General features: G+C 36.1%; 1 protein-coding gene across 1 annotated transcript in view; it reads right to left on the reverse strand.

Annotated features, from left to right (window-relative positions):
• The window catches only part of ATRNL1 (attractin like 1), a 432,492-nt gene that overhangs the window by 360,694 nt on the left and 45,455 nt on the right, over positions 1–26,343 (reverse strand). The window contains exons 6-9 of the mRNA XM_088528590.1: positions 17,862–18,036; positions 16,667–16,754; positions 6,862–7,117; positions 1,249–1,432 (exon numbers count right to left, since the gene is read on the reverse strand). Coding sequence (XP_088384716.1) covers positions 1,249–1,432; positions 6,862–7,117; positions 16,667–16,754; positions 17,862–18,036 — 703 coding nt within the window. The remainder of the gene's footprint in view (positions 1–1,248; positions 1,433–6,861; positions 7,118–16,666; positions 16,755–17,861; positions 18,037–26,343) is intronic.

Below are 26,343 nucleotides of genomic sequence, written 5' to 3' on the forward strand. Positions count from 1 at the left end.
ATCCTGACTACCCCACCCTGCAGCTCTCTGCAAAGGGTTCTCCTGCTCACTAAAAGCCTAAAATGCCATACAAAGATCATCATAGTGAAGAAACCTTGTTATCGTAACTCCTTCTGTGCAAGGGAGTGTATTCACCTCAGCCAGTTCATTACCTGGACAGTCCCACATTAGGACTACTACTGTCAGAATATTCTTGAAATGAAGACAAAATACAAGTTCTCTAATGAATCAGCATGCCACACTAATATAAGCAGATATATACAGTCACTATTAGTTATCAAATGAAAAATAATAAAAATTATCTAATTTATTAAGCATTGTATTGAACTGTCCTTCAAAAGATGCAATATCATTTTATTCCCAGAGTAGAAAAATGCTAAAAGTTATTGGTAGGTATAATAACAGAGCATCATGATTCTAGCAATTTAAAAATAGATAAAAAAGGAATGAAAAAAATTGTTCTACACATGATGTGAACTGCCATGAGCCTGTAGCATTCAAAATAAGGACTCTCAGTGAAATCAAAATCACATATTTCCAACAATCTGATCGGAGAGCAAGTCTTGGGTATGTAAAGTTAGGTCATCAGTGCTCAAGGCAAGTATTAAATTGCAAAAAAATAAAGTGTTCTGAGAGATGTATCTCAGTCTCAGAACATCTCTAAGGCAAGAAAAATTAAGAGTCATTTTCTATATATAACACTTGACATTCACAAATTACAGTAAACTTGAGGAACACAGAACTGACAAATATTTACGTATTATTTTATATATATTATATATTATATGAATAACAAAGGATCCCTACACCAAAAGCAAAAGGATTTGTTTTTTCTTTTTTCATACTGTTTTGTGAAAAATATCTTTCCAGAGTTCTAAGATTTTAGGGCTTATTTAAATCCTACTATGTATGTAAGTGCGATCAGCAATATATTCACAGCATGTGGAAACACTTATATTTTGTAATGGTTATCTGTGGATAGGAAAATCTTTCCTTAATTTTTACAACCTGCAACAAGCTTCCTCCTCCCAGTCCTTCAGTGGGCAGCTCCATTAATAGCTGGCTTGTGCCCAGTCTCTCTCAGTTCTGTTGTGTTGCAGAATACATGCTGTTCTGCAACCTGTAGAGAGTATGGAGCTGTCTGTGTGACTTCACTGGAACTCTTTCCTTACATTTTCTTCCCCTGTGACAAATACTTTTCCTTTTTCGCTCCTTCATTTAGTTTCCTACATTGCAAACTCTACTTACCATATCCGAGTATTAACTTCATATCTGTAAAGATCATCCACCAACCCATACTTATTGCCAGGCAGTGCTTTGTATCCACCATGGACATAGACAGATTTTGTCAGTTCATCATAGACACTAGTATGACCATATCCACCTTGAACAATTGCTCCTTTGGTTTCGGGCACAAGCCAAGAATTAGACCCTGGAACAGATGTATAAAAGACAGATTTAGAGTCTTAATATTGCTAAGACACAATACTAGAAGTATATGCAAAGTAGGTCGATATTGCTGTAATCCTAAATACGCCAATAACAAGGGATTATGTTTAAAGCATAATTTTATGACAACATATCAAAATATCTGCAACAGGATAATGCTACTAGTTTGCTATCTGCTATTTTTAATTAAATGGAACGTTACCAAAGACCTACTGGTATCAGACAGTATGTCAAACTCCTCCAAAATTCAACACACACCCCAAAACACCCCAAAATATTTTGGTAAATAGAAAATGAACAGTTAGGATGATTTTCATTCCACCTTAACTCTGTCCCTCTTGAGGGACAGTCACTGTGCACAACTGTGACTGAACCATTTGCAGTAGCAAGGCAGAAACAGAACTGCTACAAGCTCTGATCTCACCAAAACATTTAACTTCAGAGAGTTGAAAATATACACTGGAGACAGACATTTTGCTGGTAAACTATTAAAACTATTAAACTAAAACCATTTTCCAAAGACTGTTCACTGCATTTGTAACTGCAAATACACTAGTTGCTGAAATCACCACAAGGATAAATCTGACAGGACCTCATTTAGAGCTTATAGTTAAATCCACTTTTTACACCACATTATTAGCAGCATTAATAGCTATAAAGAGACACTAAATACAACTAATCACAATAACTCATATTGAAGAATAAAATGCAGCTAGGTTAAGTGATTTTTCCTTGCTTGTTGACTGCAAATTTCCAGTTTTCTCCCTTCTCCCAGCAGATGACAATCAGGCACCTAAAGAACTAGAGAGTAAAGAAGCCTGTACCGCAGAAGTCAGTCTATCCAAATTTACAATTTAGGTAAGAGGGTTGGTGAGCAGTCTGTTGATATATCTTACTACCTCGAACCAGTCAGGCAATTTCCTGGAGAAGCCTAGACAACTTAAGATGATAAAGTCTGATATTACTGAAGGCATAGTGCTCACACGAAAGAAAAGAAAGAGAGAGATGAGCTGGACAAATACCGAACTTAAGCTGGCCTCAGAAATATGCAAAGGTTAAAAACAAAGTGTAGAAAAGTAAAAATAAATATGTTTAAATAACAGAAAAATACAGAACAATGTAAATGTACCAAGCAGTTTACATTACACTTACCTTAGAGCAATTTATCTAACACAAGGCAGTATACAATGTCTTAACTCTCTGGCCTCAAATATAATGTCACTATGGGAAATTAGTAACCATAATAATTGAAGGCGGTTTGTGCACAGATGAAAAAGCAGCAATGAGCAATACCGAAGGGCGTTGGGACTTTCTAAGGATCAGGTACAAGAACAAGCGCATTTTGTAAGCACTTTCAGAAATTTGAGATGTGACAAGAGTATAAATTTAGGCATCATCAATTCATAGAAGCAGCAGGGTAACAGTGCAGAGTGAATCGGATGATCCTGGCTACTGAAAAAATAGTTCAAGATTCAATAATAACTTCTTGATATTGTGCAAGATATTGTGCATAAGTATTAGCACAATGATTATGAATTTCTATAGAACAGAAGCTCACCAGCTGGCAAGGACTAAGAAAAGCAAGTAGGTGCACTACTTCTTTAGAGAAGGTCTCTGAGCTTAAAGCCATTTTCATGGTTGTATTACAGAGGTCATCTTAGTGCATCTCAAGTGAGGTGTTCCCAATAATGTAGAGTTATGGTTATTTAGCCAGGCATTGGTGAAATCTCACCTGAAACATCTCACAGGCATTTCTAAGCATCCATGTTCAAGAAAGATGAACTCAGTGTGGAAGAGGTGCAGAGGTGAACTATTAGAATGACAGAGGAATAGGCAAGGTTACCTTAATTAAAATCTGAAACGCGAATGGATATAAACTAGCCACTGACAAAAGGAAGTTAAGATTTAGAAGATGCCTACCCACTAAAATTACAAGCCCTGAAAATATCTTCTAGTGATGCTGTTAAACAAATAAACAAACAAAAAATACTTTAAGATCAATCTTCATATATTATTCAAAATAATTCTAAATACGCTGTTCACATTAAAAAAGTGTTAATCAGAATAGCCAGGGTGATCCCTTCTATGCTTTTGGTCATACCAAGTTAATCACATGTAAAGTTGTAACATATTTCCAGCAGCAAAATAAGGGAAATAACAGACTAAACTTTACTTTTTTTTTTTTTTTAAGTTAATTTCTTTACATAAAATGAAGAAGGTTAAATCAAGAAGAACAATTTATTTTAGTATTTATCTTTTATCAGTGAAAAGAGAATGAATAAAATAGCTTTTTGAGGGTAAATACATAAAAGAGTATGTAAAGATTTTCTTAATATTTATAAATACAGTATCTTCTATAAAAACTTTCTGAAACTCAACTAAAACACTAATATTCTATTCACCTTCAGACTCACATTGAGATTTGCAGAAGCTTTATGAGGTATCGCTAGCCTAAAGGGAAATAAATTTCCCTGGGGAGTAACCCAGAAAAGCTTTATGGTCCAAGTTAGTAAAACAATTCACATAATTCCCATATCAAGATTTATTGGTTACTCAAAAGCCATAACTCTGAGTATAGCAAGAAAGGACATGGGGAAGCTCCTTCGCTCTTGCAACAGCCACCAGATCTTTAGAGCAGAAATGAATTCCCCAGCTTTCACAAGGGGAAACTCTGGCTGCGGATCATGTCTGATTTTTTGCCACTTATTTGCCTTTGTCACAAATTACTTTCTTCACTACTCTGACAACATGAGAGAAATTTTCAGATGATGCACACGTTAGATTAACACGTTTTGTTACAAGACCTGCAATGCACAACACCTATGGGTAAAGACAGGGAGTCCACAAACAAGCCATTTTTAGGTGGTTCTTGACCCAAAGCCTACTGAAACCCAGGTCACAGTACCTAAAGTAGACTTAATCATCAGATTTTCATATATTATAACACGATTAGATCAACAGAAGCGCGTGGTTCAGTATATAAGCGGAAAAATACTTGAAAAATATTCTTCATTATAAGCACCACAGGAGTTAAGCTTCCAGTGAACGTGCAATGTTACAACAGTGTGTGTTTTCAAACAAACAGATAAAAGGGGGACTCCAACTTTTTCTTTTATACAAGGTCAGAAACCCTTCCTGATGACTCTTCCTTTGTAGCTGTGATTCTCGGGGGTTCAGAGCATCATTTCCATTCCCTCCGATGCCCACTGCATTTGGAGGTCGAAGTGTCAAGGAAACCAGCCCTTCAGTTCTAGCCAGTGCATGGAATTCCAGGGTGAAAAATGATCCTGCCCAAGCAAAACTGTAAATAAATGCTGCATCTGGCACAAGATCCAGGAAAATTTGCCACAAAATTCATTTAAACTTGGGAGAAGGGAATACTGGACAGTCCATGAGGTTAAACACGAGGATTCTCAACTGCAAAACTGCTCAGCCACAGCTCATAGAGCACGTCCTGCAAAGCACTGCATGAGCAAATAACGATCACCACACGAGTAGATTCACTCAGATTAATGGGTTTACACTGCAAGACCCTATATTTTATAGGTAATGCAATAATGAAGCATACTTTCTGCTAAAAACTAGATTTCCCGCCAGCATAATATTACCTTGGAAAGAAGACAAACAGTTGAGATTAATTTAGACCCACAGAGCAAAATGTTTTTTCTCCTACTTAGAGCTTATAGCCATTGGTTGAAAGGGATTTTCTGTTTGTTTTTTAAATATGCTTAGTTGTAGATAACAGTCCTTTTTACTAATCCTTCTCAAGTATAGATCTAGCATATTAAGGAAGTTTTAAAATAGGAACAAGTTGCACATTTCTATCATGCCAGTAATAAAATACTCCACAAACAGAAAAAAATTTACATTGCACAGTGAATCATATGCTGCTCCTCATTTTTTTCTTCCCTCTTCACTAGTAATCTAATAAATAATACTGAAGAACAACCTTGGTACTTTCTTCTCCTGACTAATAAAGCAGCACGTGACATTCAACATTTCAATAAACATTAAGATGAACGAGATCTCAGAATATTAGAATAACTTTCCTTTGTTATTCATTTTCTTTGGAGACTTATTAAAACTCAATTTCTAGTCTTTTCTTTCTTTTTGAATCTTTCAGAGATTAAAGATTTTTAATGATCATTTATTCTTTGCCTTAGCCTTAAAATGTTGCAGAGAAACATTTTTTTTCTGAGAAGATTGAATTTTAAGAGTGGTTGAAATTTGTCAACGTGGACAAAAAGTATTGTGACTCTCTTCTTCCTATTTTCCCATTCTCTTTTTTCTCCTTGTTTTGCACTGTTACAAACTTGAACGTTGTCATCAAAGGTAAGATGCCAAGAAAGAAGTACAAGAACCTTGAGTACAAGGTTTGAATGGATTTCCCTTCCCCAAAAAGCTACATAAATATATGGTTTCTATACATATGCAGTAACATATCCATACAGAAAGAAATAAAATGAAACACTTCAAAATGTACACTGTAACATAAAACTACTACCACAAATTTTATATGCATGTATTCTGTGATTCTTTAAATAACTGTTAGAAAGCTGGGTCAACTCTAAGCAAAATAAAATGAAAAAAGGCAAGAGAAGATTAGCATTTGAATTAATGGGCATATTAATATTCTTAAAGATTCACCACCAGGTGTATTTTCTTTTTTTTTTCCTACAAAAACAAGATCTTGGAATTAGCATTAGGAGATAAAGCACTTTTGTTTGTACTTTCTTGTATTTTATCTGAATGTGAAAAGGTTATTTAATTCAAAAAAACTAAAATAATCCATAGAAAAACTTGCCAGTTTACAGGAGGAATCTCATAGTTGTAGGAAATTATTTATGAAAATTGACATTAATTATACTTCTTTGCTACTAATAGTAGCAATTATTTGCTTTAGAGAAAATCAGATAAATAACAACAAATAGAAGTTATTATGTTTTGAAAATCAGAATGAAAAGTATTACAGCAATATTACTTAATGCCTTAAAATAGCCAGATTCTTGTGGTAGCTAGTGTGCATTACGTTCTATTTTATTTTTCTTTTTGATCTATTTAATATTTGCTACTCCATTCTACTCTGTGGAAAAAATGGGCAAGTTTTATGATAACCAAAACCGCTGTGTGGAATTTCTGGTTTCAGCCTTTGCATCCTGTAGAATCCCACACCCGTAAGCGTGATAATGCATATCCAAAACAAGAGGACCTCAAACACGCCTGAAACGCTCCTGATTAACAAGAAAGGTGTTCTGCAAAATTTACAGGTAAACAAAAAAGATGAGAGTGTATTTATTCAGTCAAAAACATATCTAAAACCAACAGAAGTGTCCTTCAGTTTATATATATATATATATATATATATATATATATATATATCAGGACCTGATAAAAACAATTTGAAAGACTTACTGATATAGTATTCTTGCACAATGCTTGTGTAACCATATATGGCAGAGTATCCAAAAATGATGATCATAACCACATCTCTGCTATCCAGCTCCACGATGTGTGCTGAATGACCCTCCACAGCATATTGCTGCCCATGTACAAGTACTGCAGGAGTTCTGCTACTCCAGGTTTGACTGGGTATGTTGAAAATCCACAACTCATCAGTAACGTTGCCATTATTTGTTTCAACTTTGCCTCCATACATGTAGATGTCTTCCTGCAAAAATTGGGAGAGGGGAGAGAAAGCATTAATGGATTAGAAAAACAGATAACATTTGAACTGCATAAATCCGCACTGTGTATTTCATAACATAAGATATAAATCTTCACATTTAATTGGCACTATATTAATCAGACTTAATCCCAGACAGTGATATTTAAACTAAAGCAATGGTGATGATAAAAAGACTATTTTGCAGAAAAATAAATCCAAATACGAAAGTGACATTAAAATGAGTCTCAGCTGGATTACCACAGGCAGAAAAACTTTCATTACCTGGCTCTTTTAATTCATAATACAGATTTCTATTAAAAAAATGATTTAAAATAAACTGTTTATATGTTACTTTCCATACAATAAGTCTTGTCTGTGGGGATTCTGTGAGTATGCCAAAGATCACACACTCTATTAAGAGCAACGTAACTTAAGTGCTGATAAAACCTCTAAACTAGTGCCTAAAGAAAGGGGATGATATGTACAGCATCCTCTTAGGTGCATTTGCTAACATCAAATTGCATAGGGCAATACCTTGAGCTCTTTTAAGAGGAAGCAAAATGGATTTTGCAGTCTCCATGAACCACACATCTCAATCAGCAATCCTATCTGTTTTGTTAAGTAATGAATGATCTACTTAAATATTGAAAGCTGACTTTACCAGTTGAGCTTAAACCTCCCCCAGAGGGGTAAATCAGGCCATACAAAGGAACAGAATTACAGAATGAATTCAAATTTGTCAGCATCGCAGATTGGCACATTGTTCCAGGAATGCATCAGAACAGAGCAGGAAGGCTTATTTTGAAAGACGCTCTCAATTTTTAGTAAGCGTTAATTAGAAAGGAGGAGGAAACCGGTTTTATTTTTGTTTGCTTTGAAAAGAAAATGCAATTCCTTTAGATGCTGCCATCTTTCATTAGCTCTCACTAATAAAGGCAAAAAAAAATGCCAGTTTCAAATTCTTCTTGCTCCAAAGTTGCCTTGGGAATAGTGCCAACGGGAGTAGAACCAGAATGCTGACAAAGGAAGAATAACCAGAGCGCAACTTCATTTTTCAGAGCGCAAGTTTTTGCTTCAGTGGAGAAGCTAAAATTTGATCTGGAGATTACTAAAGTATCAGCTTCTGACCTTACAGGATTCAGTAACATCAAGATAGATACGTATTTCAGGTGATGAGAGAAAGGTTAGTATCCTAAATATGAGCATCTCACTCCTTTTTAAGGCAAAGCATTGATGGTGTCTCAACATTTGACCCATTTCCTGCTAGGATAATTCATCATGAAATGAATCAGAGTTAACCAGTGACTCTGCCTCCTTCCTTCGCCTAATCTATTAAACTATATAATATTTTGATTATTTAATTATTCAACTAATATATTATCACATTGCAACTATTATTAAACTACTAAAAGGCTATTAATCCCCTATCTTTTTCTGTCCAGTATTACTAGATATTTAGGTAACGTGGTGCTACAATTAAATTGTCCAGCAATAGGACCAATCTCAGCAATAACACGGCTCTGTCAGCACTGATGCATTGGCTGGTGTTGTCTACAACCCCTGTATAAAGATACACTTTGTACAGTAGCTTTTACAATAGTTTTACTGTACCATTTTCCTTAATGAGAAACAATGTGGCAACATGAACTATGTTTTAGGCTGTTTGCCAGAGTGTAAACACATAGTCTTAATTTATTTTTTCCTAAAGATTAAGCTTCTGTTCACTTTGCAAGTATGGGCTTCCCATGTCTTGGAAATGAGCTACAGAATCTACTACATTGCTACATGCTTGCCTCTTACATCCAAAACTCCTTTCGGCTGTCCCACAGGCTCCTGACTTGCTGAAAATCGTGTCCCCACAATAATATCATCTAGCTATGGCATAAGGATTTGGATCAACTGGCTTGAAAGTGCTCTACAAAGGTGGCATTTAGAGTGAGAAAAACAAACACAGGGCAAGGCAGCTCCCCAACAGAAAGCTAAAAGACCAAGTAAAGGCACCCACTTATCTGAAAAGTCCCTGTCACCACTCTACACTCCAGATGAGAGCAACTCTTCCACATGCCTCGCATTAAATCCCAAAGATCACAAATCATTACGTCTTTTGACCTTGGCTGGGCTCTTACCAACTCCACACCTTATTGTTAATATTGATTTAATATTTAATATATACACAGTAATTCAAAATTTCCTTGGAAATTAACGTGCTTTTATTCTTTTAAATCCTACAGATCTGTCTTTTTTTTCTCCTCCTTAAAAGAAAAACACTTAGTTCCTCTCACTGCACCTGGAAGCTCCACATTGTTATGTAAATTCAGCCCTCCTTCCAAAAGAGTCTTATCTAGCAGCACCTAGACTGTACCTATACATTAGTATAAATCAGTTTTCTTTCCATGTATTAACTCAAAAATTCATAAGCACCTCTGTTCTCCTCATGCTTACCTCAAGTTTCTAAAAGTTTGGTCAAATTTGATTCAAAAGTTTTTGAAAATTTACCTCAAGCTAAATATAGGTATGAAGCACATGATGTCAACCACCCTTTATATCTCAAGTAAGCGTAGGAGAGTTCACCCTGCTCCTACCCCTCCACTTGCCTCGTATCTGTGATAGAAATAAGAACTTAACACGTCATATAATTTGACCATCTGTAAGGTACGAGAAAACCTGTTCAACACAATGAAAAAAGAAATACCACAGGCAGAAACTTAAGAACTATGAGGATAAAATACAGAGCAACATCTTCCCTGGAGAAATCATCTTGTATTTTCCTGTTTTCCTCCATTCTTTTGACTTTGGTGGACAATAACAACCTTCTGCATCCGAATCACATACTCTTTCTACAAGTTTAATAGCTGTTTTTATCAGAAAAACAAACAGGAGAAAGGTGCATTTAAAATTACTGAAGAAGTTTCTTTCTAAAAATCCACCACACACCACACTTTCTGTGGCTGAAGCAATAGAACTTGCTGCGTTACTAAAGCAATTTTGGAGGTATATCCAGACAGTAGTTCTCAGGAACTAAATACAAAGTGCGAACAAACAAAAGGATTAAGACAAAATCTTGTGAATGATCCCATACACACCCTCTCAGTCAGCATTAACATTTTTCAAGACAATATCCCTTATAAACACCTGAATCTTGATTTTATAGACACTGTAACAGAGGAATACGCTAGCTCAGCACAGCTAGATTCTATCCAAAGTCTAAAATCACTTTTTAAATCACATCAAATATCTCTTGGCAGTAATAAACAACAAAGGTAGCGATAGGCAGAATTGGCGATTTGCCAATTACATTCTGAGTTCCTTTTCTCTCTCAATTCTTGCAAGAAAACCACAAAGAAAAACTTTCCTCGATGAACCAGGATGACAACTTGCGAATGCCTACAGAATTGGCAACATTCAGCAAAATTTCCAAACAATATTAAATTGGAATTACAACTAAAAGGCAATGGAAAACTCTCCTATTGTACCATGTATTACAATAAGATTAAAAGTTATCATATGTTAACGTGGGACTTGAGGAAACCATCTGACAGTAACTCATCCATTGCAAATCAATCTTTGCATTTAATACACAGCACCTGGGTTAGGCCTGTCTAACATCTCCTCCTCCTTTCCCCAGACCATTAACTTCTTTGATATGGTAACATCACCAGGAATATTCATTTTTCTCTATTATATCACAAGAACAGAAATGAATAATCAACATCCCCACCTGACCCACAATCGTCCCACCAGATCAGGGTGGACACAATGCAGGGCAGACCTCACTCCTCGTTATAACTACATCTTCAGGAAAGGGCCTCCCTCCCCCAGTCTGCTTTATTATCCTGAGCTTTCTGTGGAACTACACACATGCTGAATGAGAATCTGAGCAAGACACACACTGAGTTACGAATGGAGCATATCAGAACCTAAGCTTCCAAACAGGATCAAACCCAAGTTCAAGACAGCAGTTTATATCTCAGTTTAAACCTCATCAAAAGCCCTGGCATTTTACCTCTTTATTTCTACGGATTTAAAAATTGTTTCAGAGTGTAGACAAGGTTTACTTCAAAGAAGAATTCACTTAAGTCTGTTTCTATACATCCTAAAGTCATTATTTTTTGACTGGAAAGTAAGGCAGAGTACTTTTGAAAAAGGCCAAACTTTCAAATTTCCTGGTTTTCATGAATGTTTCTTCATTTACAGAAAACTAGGATGGAAAGTACAGGAAGTGTCCAAAAAAGCTACGCAAGCAGAGATTCAATATTGATGAAGGTATAGTTGGAATTCTAGTGGCAATGTCGGTCAATGTCATTTCCATACTGAATATTCAGATTTAGAAATACTGAAAAAAAAGAATAAGTAATGAAGACTGCACGGAAGAGAATTAACCATGCCTCTGCTTTTAGACCTGCTAGACAGAGGCCAATGATGCTTGGACTTCTGCTTCTAAACTGACTGAAATGTAATATTGAAACCAGTAGCACAGCATTTTTATATAAAGAAACCACTCTCTTGATGAGTAAGGTCCATTGAAGATGAACACTCTGAACTCAATTGCTTTCTAGTGCATAATGGCTCATCATATCTATTTTTCAACAACTTCTGAGGTCTTCTGCAGACAAGAATTAAAAGGCAAGCTGTGCCTAGATAGGATATAATTGAAAGGCATAAAGTAACAATCTATGTGCATTGGGTGTACAACCCCATAATAAGAATTGAATAATTAAGACTTTTCCTTACTAGAGCTGTCCCAAATAGCCTACCAATAGGCTACAACCACAACCACCTACAAAGATATTTATATAGATATAAATATATATATATAAACGTTATATATATTTATATGTGTGTGTTATATATATGTTATATATGTAACAATATATTTTGTTCTTATATAAGAACAACAAAACACCAATTGGCAAGAGACTTGTAACACTTGTAAAAAGCAAACAAAGGTGTTACTGTAGCCTTCAATTAGATTAATAAAAATACCAGAACGTCCGGTCATCTTTCCATCGTTTCGAGAGTACCAATACTAGTTTAATTATGAGGTCAAATTTTGTGTACTTCCCAGTCCACTTTATTCCAGGCATCTTGTATTTTTTAATTTATTAGCAAATTTCATATCTAGTCACTGCTTGGCAAAGCTGTATGTAAGAACTTTAAAAACTTCAGAAGTTGTTCCCTCCGGTCTCTCAGTAACCTCTTTCTACAAATTATTTCAAAATACATTGACATTTCTTGGTATCCAGATGCCTGGAATGACATATAATGTTTGAGATATGGTAGAATCAATTCTAGCAAGATGGGTAATACCTCTCCAATAACCAGTCTGAAGAGGCCTTGAAGGTCATCCTATGTAACAGTAGGTCTGAAAGCAAGAATACTTTTGCATCTCTCCTCTCCTCTATAAACGCCTAAGAAAGTCTTAGTCACTTGTAACTATACATCAGTGGGAGTCTTCTGATCTTTTTTCTTCAGAATAAAGTAGTACAGTACTTCAATTTTAACTAAAGAAGTTTTCTGAGGGAAATGTGCACAGTAACTTATTTCATTCTCCACAGAGTCAATTACACAGCTTCAATTTACCCTGCACCACAATCAGGCAATACACTAGCTCCATGGTCTTGGGCTAGGCTTTGAAATCTCAGGAGCTCAATTTAATTTCTTCTCTGTAGATATTTTTGTTCTCAACTAAAAAGAAAGTGTTACACAACGACTAGCATACAGCTTAAAACACAGCTAAAAATGCCATCTCAAGGTATTAAAATATCTTACGTCTCTTCATAAAAAAGCTATTTTTCCGCTTTCTGCTTCTGATCATCTGAAAAGACAGATAGCGGGCTTTATCCTAATAACAAAATTTAATAACTTCTTTTAAAAGAAGTATGTCATTTTCAACTTGAAAGTTACTCTTAAATGATCAGCTCCTTTTAGCCTCTGCAGTTTTTGACATGACAGACTAAATAGCACAAGAACACATTAGTTAATTATTTATTTTACATGATTGGCCCTATGTTCAGTATTAGTGGATTCTAATTACTAATTAATATTAGACAACAGCAATGAATTCAGAACTAGACCCTTGCTTGTAATTTTCATTAATATTAATTATTAATTTTATTAGTTGCCTTTCCTCACTGAGGTCCAAATAGACCTCTGGAGAATTGACCAATATCTATCATATTTCATGCTTGCTGGTAAAAAAATGTCTCTGAAATCTTTATTCTCTGGTTTGGAATATCTCAAGAAAGTATTTGCACTCTCCAAAAAAATAGTTAAAAGATTTCAAGGGCCTTTGCTCTGAACTACTATATGATACATATACATATAGTAATGAATTAGGGAACTAATGAGAAGAAAAGTATTTTTGAATTGATGCTGGGGCATGTGGAGAATTCAGTTCTACATTGCTGTTCAGAAACAGTATTTTGTTCATAAAATATTCAGATTTAACATTCCTGGAAGACCAAAAGACCAGTGGCGTGCGTGTGCACGCACACCATTATTCCACTCAACTTCAGAAAAGAACACTAAATAAAGCTGCTCACAAAAAGAAGCTAGAAGGTACAACTAAAAGGAAAAAATCTTTAATGACAGTATGGAGACATTTTAAGAACATCTGCTCTGAACCCATACTTCCTATTAAAAAGAAAGGAAAATTCACTTCTCCATTAGAAATAGCAAAATAAATCAAGTTGAACTTAACAATAGGATAATTTTAACTGTTAGAAGGAAGAATTGCCTCAAAGTAACACATAGACTCCAGCAGACGAAATTGTGAAGGCATGTAAGGCAAACTGAAAAATAGTTTGATGAGCTACTTGCAAAAAGTATAAAAACTACTCAGTAGAGCATTTCTTAAACACATTAGAAATAGAGCTAGATAAATAATTTGTGGTACCAACAGAGACCTTGAAGGAGAAGATAAAGCTACAGCAATAGAATGAAGTCAATACTTGTATTTGACTTCTTTGTGGTAGACTGGATAGATATCTCCACATCAGATTTTTCTTAATACAAGAGGTATTGCAGAAGTATTTAAATTCTACTAGCAGTTAAAGAGTATATAGTAAAAATAAAAAAGGAAAAAATAGTCCCTCCTTAAAAATGTGTTTGTTCTAAAAGGTTGGTATCATTTTTTAAAACATAATCAATGAGAATTTGCACAAACCACAATAAAACTTACTTGTATCACATGTACAAAGGCCGAAACCATCTAAAGGACAGAATTAGTGAATACACAAACATCTAAAATAGACTGGGGAAAAGTCAGAAAGCTTTTGAAAAGGGAAGTTATACCTCACAAATCACTGGAGTTTCCTGAAAGAATCAAAAGTCTGGTTTGAGGCTTTTGCATCCCTTAAAAAACAAAGTTGCTCTGGGACAAGTAAAACAAACATCAAATAGATAAATAATCGAGTAAGTGAAGTTCAATAAAAAACACTCCCTTCTTACACTGGGGAGAAGTCATCGGTGGAGTCCCCAGGAGATTTACAATTGGGACTCAGTTGTTCAATACACTCAAAAATAATCACTAACATGCATGAATAGATAAATAACCTAGTTTATAGGCAATACTAAGCTACTCAAGATAGGAAATACAATGATCAGCAGCAAAGGAATTTCATAATAAAAGGACAACTAAAAATATCTAAATTGAGAAGCATGAAGTTATACCCAGTGAAACGAGATAATTTCAGCCTTGTACATATAGTGAGGGCTCATGAATAAAATGTAATAAGAACTTGAGGTTATAATTTTTAGTTCCGTGAAAACAATACTTTGAAATTCCATACCACATTTAAAAAGCAAAAATACAAGTATTTTTATAGAATTATTAGGAAAGGATTAGACCACGAAATCTACAGCATAATTAAGTCATTATAGAGGTCTCTGTTGCACCAATACCTCAAGCACTGTGATTCTCTCTATCTCCATAGGGATATAACAGAACTCGAAAACATAGAAGTGAGGTAATTATCAAAGGTATAAAATAGCCTTATTCTGAAGAATTATTAAGAAGACAAGGAATTTTCAGTTGGAAAAAAATGTGATGGCATATACAATATGATGGACTTATACAAAAGCATGGGCAAAAGAGAAAAAGCTAATAGAAAATAGTATAAAAATTAGGGAATGTCACAATTAGCAGCAAGTAGCTGTTTCCTTAAAGGTCATATTTCCTCATACAACACTCTTCTTAGCCATAGGATGATAAAAATGCTAAAAATGGGCTGAAAGAGATGCGAGGGACCCAGAGATTCATAATCTTTCCACAAAAAAATATATCACCCTGGTTTAGAAAATCCCATTTGCAGGGTAGGCAAGTATTCTGAAGAAGCTTCTTAATATTCCTGCCTTTTTTTTTCTCTTATATTCCTCTAGGCATGCACTGTTAGCCACTATTTGAGACATGCTACCAGGCTAGAAGGACCCTCTGCTCTGCCTTGTCAAGAGTTTTCTTTGTTCCTCACCACTGAAGATAGATTATGCAAATAAGAGAAAATTTCACTTCACACTGAGATGTAAATTCTGTATTTCCCTGTCAGAGCTAACAAGTTTGCCATCATCTGCAGAAGCCACAATTTTGCACTGCTTTGACTGAGTATCTTTTGGAGAAGGATTAACACTAGCCAAATATTAACTAATAAAATAAATGTTTTTTTCCTAAGCATCACTCTGTCTCTCAGCAGAAAATTTTCTTTTCTTTTCTTTTCATATAGGCCTTTGAAAGTGCTCCCAAACAAGTAGCTTAGCAGACTACATATTATCTGTAGAAGCAAGACTACCAGTAGTTTACGTCTATACAAACTTGGAGTAAAATGATACTACAGAACAACAGTTCGTGTTTTAATCCTGTTCAGGCTCTGTACTAAGACTAATGAAACAGAATTAAAAGTGCATTCCTTACTGTGAGGGCACTTGTGGAAGTTCATGGTCCGTCCCAGCCGCACCCACGGTCTCCACGGACGTGGTCCAGGGGTCCCATCTCAGTCCAGCCCAGGGCTCAGGCCCTGTCTGGGTTCAGGCCCTGCCTGGGCTGCGCTGCAGGAGCGCTGGGTCTCCACTCCTGTCTCCTGTATGGACCTCAGACCTGTGCTCGTCTCCTGGACGGACCTCCTTGTCTCCATCCCTGCCTCTGGCCTCTCTGCTTTTGCTCCTCTCTGGACTCCCTGGAAGGCTCCTGGGCCTGACTCATCCTTGTCAAGACAAGGCTGTGGACATTCAGACCCATGGGCCACCCTTGGCTCCTGGCTCGCTGTCCCTAAAGGAAGTCGTGGCTCTTGCTCCTGCCTGATGCTTACCAGAATAACCCCAATTACATAAAACCTTCTTTATTTGCAGGCTTAGCTTTGAGAGTTTATTGTCTGCTGAAAAGTTATTTACAACCTTCCCTCAAAAATCATGCAATAGATCTTCTAGGTACTGAACAGAACACTAAAGTGCTTAGAGACCAGAAGTTAAGTTATCCTCAAAGACCTATGTTCATGATGACTCATTTTAAGATTATTAACAGTGCACACGAAGAAATTAAATAGGATGCTGAAGAATCCAAACCTGATATAAAGCAAGAGTGTGTCCATATCTCTGGAGTGGCCCTTTGGAAACAGGCACTACATTCCATATACTGCTTTCCAAATTGTAGCTAAAAGAGAAATAGAAAAGTAAATGTTTTCTACCTGCCCAGAAAGTGGGGTTGTTGCATGCTTGAACTACTCGGTTTTGCAAGGAGTGCACATCCGAGGAGTTACCGTGTTGTGTCTGACACACGGCAGTTTGTCAGCAGCAGTAACAGTGATTTCAGTCATAACAGTGTCTAAATGGGCATCCAAGAAAGCAGGGGGAGCTCTTTGAGAGACCCATCAACAAGTTCAGAAAATGGGATTGTAATAAAAATCACAAAGTTTACAAGAAAGTTATGAAATCAAATTGAGCTCACTATTATCAGTGAAGCATACACAGAAAGAAAAAAAAAATTAAATTGCTTTTACTACAGTCCTATGCACTAACTTAAAAAAAAATAAAAAAGCCATTGAGAACTTTCTCAGCTGTGTGACTTTAGCCTCCATTAACTTCAAGTTAGATGAAAGGCAACAATAAGATGACAAAGGCAGAAACAAGACAGGAACACTGTTGTACTGCCGCGAGGTTACGGAAGAAAGCAAGATGTGACAGGGCTTATACATATACACAAAATATCATCCAAATCAGTCAGGTGATATTTACAGCTGCTTCCACTTCATGTTTTTAATTAGCTGATCAAATAAATACATATATACAACCTGTCTAAATCATAAGTCACTATAACCTCAGTGGAGCATGGATGAACTACCCACACCTTCCTGCAGGACAACCACAGGCTAAGTGCAAGCATTAAAAATGAGTCTCCTGTAATTATAAATTCACTTCAATACTACCAATAGCAATCTAGATATATTTTTTGGAAATATCAGCACACTAAACTATTCCACTGTTTTTTTTTTTTTCTGTATTTTGCAGCAAATAGAAAAGTTTTTACAAAAAAAAATGAGGTTACATATTAGTACATCTACATCAATATTACTCATATGTTACCTTTCTTCTATTATAAGAAAATTATGACCAGAAAATAAGAAAGTTAATGAAGAATCTATAACAAAATACAAAAATATAAGCGTTTCCATTAAGTTGCAGAATAGATGCTATCTCCCTATTAAGATTAATTTTCGCTGAGCAGTATCAGAAAGGACATCACAAAGGAGAGATCACTTACTTCAGCACCATTTGGAAGGAACTGTAGTTAAAAGCGTATCCACCAATGACCCACATAAATTTTCCATGGAGAACTGCTTTATGGGAAGCCCGGCCCACGGATGGGCTGAACGGCTTTACGTTTGGTAGGATCCAGTAAGACTCCGTGGAGGGGACATTCAAAGAACAATCCGGACCTGTTTTACAAACAAATGGGCAATTTGTACAATCTGTTACACAAAGATGTTAAAGCCAATAAAAGAGAAATAAGGAAGGCTTAATTACAGATGTCAGGATTGCTCATTTTGATAAAATACAGTAGAGACTTATGTTTAACAGATGTTCAATGAAAAAAAAATCTGACAAGGGATGTCAGTGAAATTGGAAATGTTAGATTAGCTCAAATAATAATGATACATTTCTGCATTCTTCCCAGAAAACACTGCATGAGTCACAAATTGAAAGAAGGCATCATGTTTTCCGATGCTGCATGGTTCTAAAAATGTATAGCAAAATGTGCACTGCTTGTTACCTCTGGAGGAATTATACCACATTTGAACTAACCAGAGCAAGTTTATATCAAAGTGCACGGTATTACAGTCATTTACATCACAATATAGAATACAGTATATTAAATCTTAGGACTCAAAATTTGGCTATTGCCAATATCATATTGCAGCAGCTTTCAAGAGGAAAACACAGGGTAAACTGCTTTACAAAAAGAAGGATTTTGAATATTAAAACTTTATAAAATGTATAGAACATTTTACAGGCTACTAAACCCAGCAACTATACATTATTTTAGAACATATTTTTAACCAATTCTTGCCAAATACACAAAAGTCCACAAAATGTGTCCTTTCCCTATTTTATGAAAATCACAAGAAACAGAAACATTTATTTTCTCATTTGTGTACTAACAAGAATGTGATCTCTTCGTTACTAGTTTATGTTGTGTATGTTAAAAAGAACTTGACAATTGTAAATATGCTTAAAACTTTGCTGAAAATGACAGCATACTGACTTCTTGCCTCGTGTCAGTGACTACTGCAGTGTAGGAGGGCACTAATGTGTTCCAGCTTTGGCATTCATCATTGTGGTACTGAAACCCTTATCATCGGTGATGGGAGACAGATGTCGTATGATAGCTAAATTATTGCATGGTTATACTGTAAGCAATATACATTCCTCTCAGCCTGCCTAGCTTTAATAAACCCTTGACTCAAACTACCTGACATGCTGAAAGCCCAAGTTGTTGAAGTCAGCCTGGCAACTAAGCATTCTTGGAGAACAGAAGGGCAGTGCGCACACACACAAGATTAGTTTCCATACAATGGCCAACAATTTAAGGATGTAATTTTAATCAGCAGCATATAGAATTAGGGGGAAATTGTAGGAATTCTCCATTTCTTAAGGAAAAATTACTACCTTAACACCCAGTTCTATTTTCTTTCATAACACTGGCACAACAGTGGAATGCCACTAGGGTAAGAAGAGCCAGCAAACTCACTAGGGTTATGCTCAACATAAAAAGCTGCTGTTTGAAAATGAGGATGAAAATAATTACAAGGGAAAAATAAAGCTAAAAGGGGCAACCAAGAGAAGTTGACTCTGACTGGCAGCAGGCAGGTTACTGAAGACAGTATCAGGGAAATAGAGTGCTCGTGTATAACATCAGTTAAGAAATAACTGAACAAAGATAAAAGGAAGCTGGAATGGCTAACATCAGTGTAAAGTAAAAAAAAAATGTATACAATAATCAAGTGAAGAACAGGAATCAAACACAAAAATCAAACAGATGAAACATAAAACTACAATCAGGCAAGCAATTTTTATTATTTTGAGAAGCAACTAACTACAACAATGTCCCTGCATAAGCAGGGCAGTTGGACTACATGATCTCTAGAGGTCCCTTCCAATCTCAACCATTCTGGGATTTTTGCAGGAACTAGAGTATGGCACATGCAACGTCAACTTGAAAACATTCCAGGAAGAATCTGCAAAACTATACGCCTAGGAAGCAAATCAGCAGAAACTACATAAGCTACATAAAAAGAATTAGTCAATAGAGAAATAACTGCAATCTACTTGTAAAAGTCAGTATGGCTTTTTTTGAGAAGGCCCCTCCTCCAAACTGCCAGAGCTCTTTAAAGACATCAAGATGGAAAAGAGTGATCCAGTTCATAAAGCTGGTGAGGATTTGCATAAGGCTTTCAGCCAAATTTCTCACTAAAGATTCTTAGGAAATTTTGTCTGCTGTGGCAAGAGAATAAAAATCTTTGCATGGATAAATAATTGCCTTCCAGAAGTCAGGAGTAAATGACCACTTCTGAAAGGGAAGAACATCGACAGTAGAGTCCCACAGGGATCTTTACTGGGATCTATGCACTTCAACATACGCATTATCTCAAAAGAGGGGGAGTCATTAAGATAGTTTGCCCATGATGTCAATTTATTGGTAGAAAGAGTAAACTGAAAAATGTTGTGTAATCACAAGACAAGGCAATAGAAAAGCAGATGAAATGCAATATAGATAAATTTAAAACTATCCCTTTGCTGGACTTCCAGAAGCAGAAAACGACAGCAGTCGTAGCAGTAGATAGCAGCATTAGAGAAGAGGAACTAAAATGTTCAAATGAATGGAATAGTTTTCTGTATTTGAAACAATTGAGTAGGCTGGTACTCTTCAGCCATGGGGGAAAAAATAGACACAAAACAAAGGAGAGGAGAGAGGGGATAGGAAGTAATTTGGAAGCAAATGGTAAAGGTCTATAAAGTACCAAGAAGGTGGTAGATAGGAAAGAGACTGAACACTCCTTGAGTAAGGAGCTGACATGCATTAAAATGCAACTTGAAGAAGCCACGTGCAAAACCAAAAAAAAGAAAAAAACAGAGCCAGTTGTTCATGCAATAAGTAGCAGAGCTCCTTGGCAAGGAGCTCTTTAACAAAGGATGTTCAGGATGCCAAAGTTTACCCCGGGTCAAGGACAGCAAACATGTAGAAGAGCCATTGCTGAGGTTTACTAAATAGACAAAAATCAGTCAGGCTAAGGCCACCTCATTAGCTGAAAGCAGCTACGGGCTGCAGCCTACAGAGTACTTGGTCGATGCCACAAAATAACTTGCTCAATCAAATCCTTCACGGATTCCTAGCACTAGATACAGACGGACACTTCTCTGACTTCTTCATCTGTAGGGACTCTCTTTATCTGCTTTGATACAGGGACCATTTTTATACGACCGAAATTCAAGACTGCTTCTCAGGAGCAATCCTCCTTCTACAAACTTTGTTAGCAATACCCTAACGCTGGATTTCATGATCATAAATCTGAGCAGTAAGACATATCTGGGATTAGATCCAACCTAAGAATAGCCTTTTGGGGGGGGGGGGGGGGGGCAGGGGGTGTGAGTGGGGGGCTAGTTCCCTGATACCCTTAAACACAGCAACTAAATGTACAGGAGCAATCAGTAGGTAGGGGTGAAGTGAGAGATGGGCTTTTCTGGCAGCTGCTCACAGCTTTGGCAGCTAAAGGATCCCTGAGCTCATAACTGAACAAACCACATACTATAGTAGTCAGATTTATTTTTAAGTATATTCACCACTTAGTTCCAATAAAAATAAAATTACCTGCATATACATATGAAAAATTCAAAGTAAAAGTCAGGTTTAATCTTGACAGAAATTGTGAGCACTGCTGCTTTTCTAAAGTATAAAAATCAGACTTTCACAGATTTTAACTTGTTACAGTGAGTCCTTGTGTACAATAACGAAACAGATCATTCGTACAACTTCTCCTAATACTTTACAGGAGGATGATGTCCATTTGCAGCCAAATTATTTTTAAAATATTCTTTTTTAAAAGATTCTTTAAATGCTGGAGACTCTCAATTACCATCTTTCATTATCTATTTCTGCCCAGAAAAATTTCTGATATTTGAATGACATCTAATGAAAGCATGAACAATGAAAGCATGAACAACGCAGGATATTATTCTTTAAGCATTAAAATAGAAACAATAATAGAATTGTAACCTCAACAAGATTTTGATCTGGCAAATCACTGCAGGGAATACTTAAATTAAACTTTAAAGTGCTTAAAATAAACAGAAGATTAAGTACCCTTTGATTAATGAAGAACTTACAAATAGAAACTACAGCTTAGTTAAATGGGTGCCTGCAGTCAGAAAATGAAAACTTGTCTATATCTTTAGAGAGAAATGGAGCGGTCAACAGTGTCGCCTAGTGGCGAAAGGAGGGGTGGGAAGGAAAAAAAAAAAAAAAAACACACACGCAGCTCACCCCACACTACTCACCAACCACTTGGAGATTTTCATTTTTGGAGCCACAGCATTCCCAAAATTCAAAGAGAAAATTAAAAAATATTATGCCTATGTGCATTATGATATGATTAAACTGGATGCATTAAAGTGAGCACAAGCGCAAAGCTAACAAACATGTTAACCATTACTGTTAATCTGATAGGTGACTAAAAAACAAAAACGTTGCACACAGTGGTGTTAGGGCCTGGGCCCAGAGCGCAGGCCCGCACGGAACACAAGCGAGAGGCAGGAGCAGCCCCGTGCGCCCAGCTCGGCCGCTGCCCCCAGGGCAGGACAAGGCCTGAGGACACCCACCTGAACCCGGCAGCCTGAAAGCACCAAGTAGGAAGGTGTTTCCTTGAAGGACACGTAATACCTGAGCACTGTGCACACAGGCACTCCATTGCCATAAGAACAGATCAGAAAGAGATACTAGAGCAGGCACCTCTGGCCTGCCTCTACTGCCCATACTTACAGTGGTCATCAGTGCCACCACCAGCTTTCACACGGCCACACGGTGAACCAGAGGAGGGAATGAAACCAGGCTGAAAACAGCTTTTATTTTTGGCCAGGCCAGCTTTTTGGTCTGAATGTGTTCCTCACCGGTTCCATCATGCAGATGGTTGTATATCAGTGCGTGAGGAAGAGGGGCCAGAACCGCCTCTTCAGCAAAGCTGTAACGTGGTCACGGAACTATCATGACGTCTATGAGTCCGTGCAAACAACTGAACAAAATAAAGCTACAGAATAACACGAACTTCTACTGAAGTATCACTTAAAGAGCAGCTGCTCTAGTGAAAAGGGAACCATAGGACTTACAATCTACAGGTTTTCCTAATTAAATACATATACTATTAAAACATCATCGTTTCTTAATAAACATTTTCTTTTCCAAAAGGAAAAAAAAAACCCTTCACTAACTACATGCCTTTTATGTAAAAGGCAGCACAATAGCTGCAGAACAAAGATAACAAAATATGTTATTTTCTATGCAAATTTGATTTTTCTCCATTTAAGATGCGTTTCTTTCTTATCCTCCTAATGCATCACTCAATCCACACAAAAAGAAGAGGAGGTTTTAGAAAAAGCCATCAACTTTATAAACCTGAATTGGAATTTTGTTATACTCAAAGGTAGAAATAAATTCTATAGGTTTAAAATAGCAATTTACTCATACTCATAGAGAAGGAATCTAATTTCTATTTATTGTGGAATTTCATGAACTGCCAAAGTAACAATCTGTTCCCGTAGTTCAAGTCGTAAGATCAATTTCCACCTAATGAGAAAACATCATCTATTGTCTTCAACCCTAATCTTTTCCTTAGGGATCACAGGGGAAAAAGCATGAGTATTGATGTGCTGAATACACACTTTTTCATACAATCTAATCCATGTATCCAAATAAAGTATCTATTGCTATTACATAGTCTATATTTGTTTGTCATCTTAGCATTTCAGTCAGAAATTATTACCTTAACATAATTTTTCAACTATTACAAACACAAATCCATATTACTGTTCTAAGCTTGCCAATAAAATCTTCACATGATGAAGAATTTTAGATAGTGAAAAATATTTCTGAGAAGAGATAATGTATCTGAAAACACTTTCATTAATTTTCATTGCTGTAACTTTTATCAAGCAGCAAATCATCTTTCTCATAAGTGATAAGGTGGTAACCTTATGGGAATAAGATGTTGCACAGTACATAAAAAATTAAGAAAGACTGTCTTTCAAGACTTATGGATTTCCAGCACTCTAATAGTGGGTCTATTCATACACTGCCACCACACTTCAGCTCTGCTTAATTCTGAGATTCAAACTGAAGAGCAACCTGGACAGTGGAGAAGAATAAGGCTTGGGTTTCCCAAGAGGAACATGGGCGGTTTCCAAGTTCCATACTAGTGGGATATGAAGCTCTGATATTTCTGCTACTTTTACAAAACTTCACAGCTCTAATAGTTTAAGGTCTCCCTCTGGTTTTCCAGCTAAATATACTGATGACCAGTTTACCCCCAATTGTTCTTTTACTGGTTCTAATATAATTTTAACTAGCTCATCTTTCTTTTAAGTATATACATTCAACAAATACTTAAAAATAGTAGTCATCTCTCTCTCAACCTTCATTTTACCAGCTTAAAAAAAGCCATGTCCTGCTAACATCTTCCATATATCACTCAATTATTCTCTTCTACACCTGTTTCAATCTGGATTCATAAAAACGTAGGAATAAAAATGAAGTTCACTACTTCTATTTTCCTGTATTTAACTGTAGATACTGTGATCGATCGATCATCCTACCAGGGCTTTTGACATTCTACAGTTTATAGTTCATAGATTATGTGAAATTGAAAATATGGACTAGCTCATATTCTAATTGAGACATAAGCAAATCTTCTCAAAGTCACCTTCCACAATTCAATATTCTTTGTCCATAAATATATGATTTCACAATTTGTCCTAGACACTTTACCCTAACCTTCATTTGATTTTTGGTAGGATATTCTGATCCTGTTTTATATTGGAAAGAATACCCACTTTTTTCACTAGACTTCATTAGCACAGTCTTGTAGGTAGATTATAAAAATTATGTAATGTAAAATCAGTCAAGATCAGTCTTATATCTTCCCATCTTAAGAGTCAGTTACTGAGCACTCTCACTAACAATTCACAATTAACCAGGTGTTCCCCCTTACTGTTCCTTTATTTCCAGATTTCTGCAGTTCTGCTAACTTCCTATCTTCAAATAGAAGTTCAGATAAGATACATCACATTTTCTTGACAGCTTTCTTACAAAATATGAACTGTGTTGATAAATTCCCATCAACTTTTTTTCTACTATTCAATTACACCATATGTTTAATTATTTCTATTTTCCAATTACAGTCTGGAGCATTACTTTCTGCTGAAATCAAGCTAATGACTGCTGAGCTGCCTGAATCACTTTTTACCTACCTGAATCTCTCTTCCTTCATTTTTTTTGTAGTGAATTAGCCAAATTTAGCAGTCTCCCTTATCAGGGAGATTAGCACTACTTATCCCCTTCTTCTATATAGAATATAGTGCTGCCTTTTCCCCTTTAGTAGAGTTCAGGGCTTGCATACTCTACCTTGCCACATTTATATACATACAATTTATACATACTCTTTAAACTCCTAAACAGTAGGAACTTTCCTTCCTAAATCTCACCCTAACTGCATAAGCACAATATTATTTACTGCTTTAAGGGGCATTTGCTTTCTACTCAGTATTCCTCTTTTCAGGTACCCAGAGATACCACAATGCAGAGACACCACTCCAGTTTCAGAGCTCTGCTAGAAACTCATGCTCAATACCTGGACTAAAAGCTGGGCAAGTCTTCCAGCAATCTCTGCTCTCTAAACCAGCCTGACATTCTGCTGTTTAACCTGCAGTCCTTGCTCTTCAGTGAGATGGATTGTGCAGTATTAATATAACTTCTTAAAATATGATTATTGATCTGGGTGATTTATATCTCTCTAAAATGAAACTGTCTTCTTTCTTTTCACTTACTGCACAGTAAATCTTACTGTCACCTGAAAATTTTATCTCTAAGTTTATGTATTAATCAAGATATTTCATAAAAATACTAGTTAACACTGGACAAAAGCTGGTCACTGGAACTAATAAATGGTTTATTGCATATTTCACAGGTAGCTGTATTTTGAGATCGTTCAGTGAAAGAGTTTTTAATCCATTTAATGTGTGACAGGCTAGTTATTCCCTCCATGTAGTATGAAGTCATACTGCTTGAAGGAAACAAAGAATACCTCCACCAACAAGATCTGTAAACTTAAATAAATATATAGACACAGATATACATACACACAACACATCGATAATAGTAACATTTTCATCTTTTGTGAAGATGGTGCACTTAACCCCTAAAATGTGTAAAAATAGGACCATAAATAATTTCTAAGCCTAAACATTTACCTGTGAGTTTGTACAGCTATAATTTCCTTGTTTCATAAAAAGTACCACATATAAGAATCTAGATATTAACACTGATGTACTACTCAAAACCAGTATTCAGTTCCAAATAACACCCTGTTCTCTGTCCTCAGAAGACTTGGTGAGATTTTCTTTAACAGCTGTTCCGTCCCAGTATCCACAAGATGTCGCCATTGGAAAAACATTTGAAAGCACAACACAAAATGCACTTC

This window comes from Tinamus guttatus, unplaced genomic scaffold (genome assembly GCF_059628265.1).
Source record: "Tinamus guttatus ecotype Peru unplaced genomic scaffold, ASM5962826v1 Tinamus_guttatus_pri_ptg000314l, whole genome shotgun sequence".
NCBI lineage: Eukaryota > Metazoa > Chordata > Aves > Tinamiformes > Tinamidae > Tinamus > Tinamus guttatus.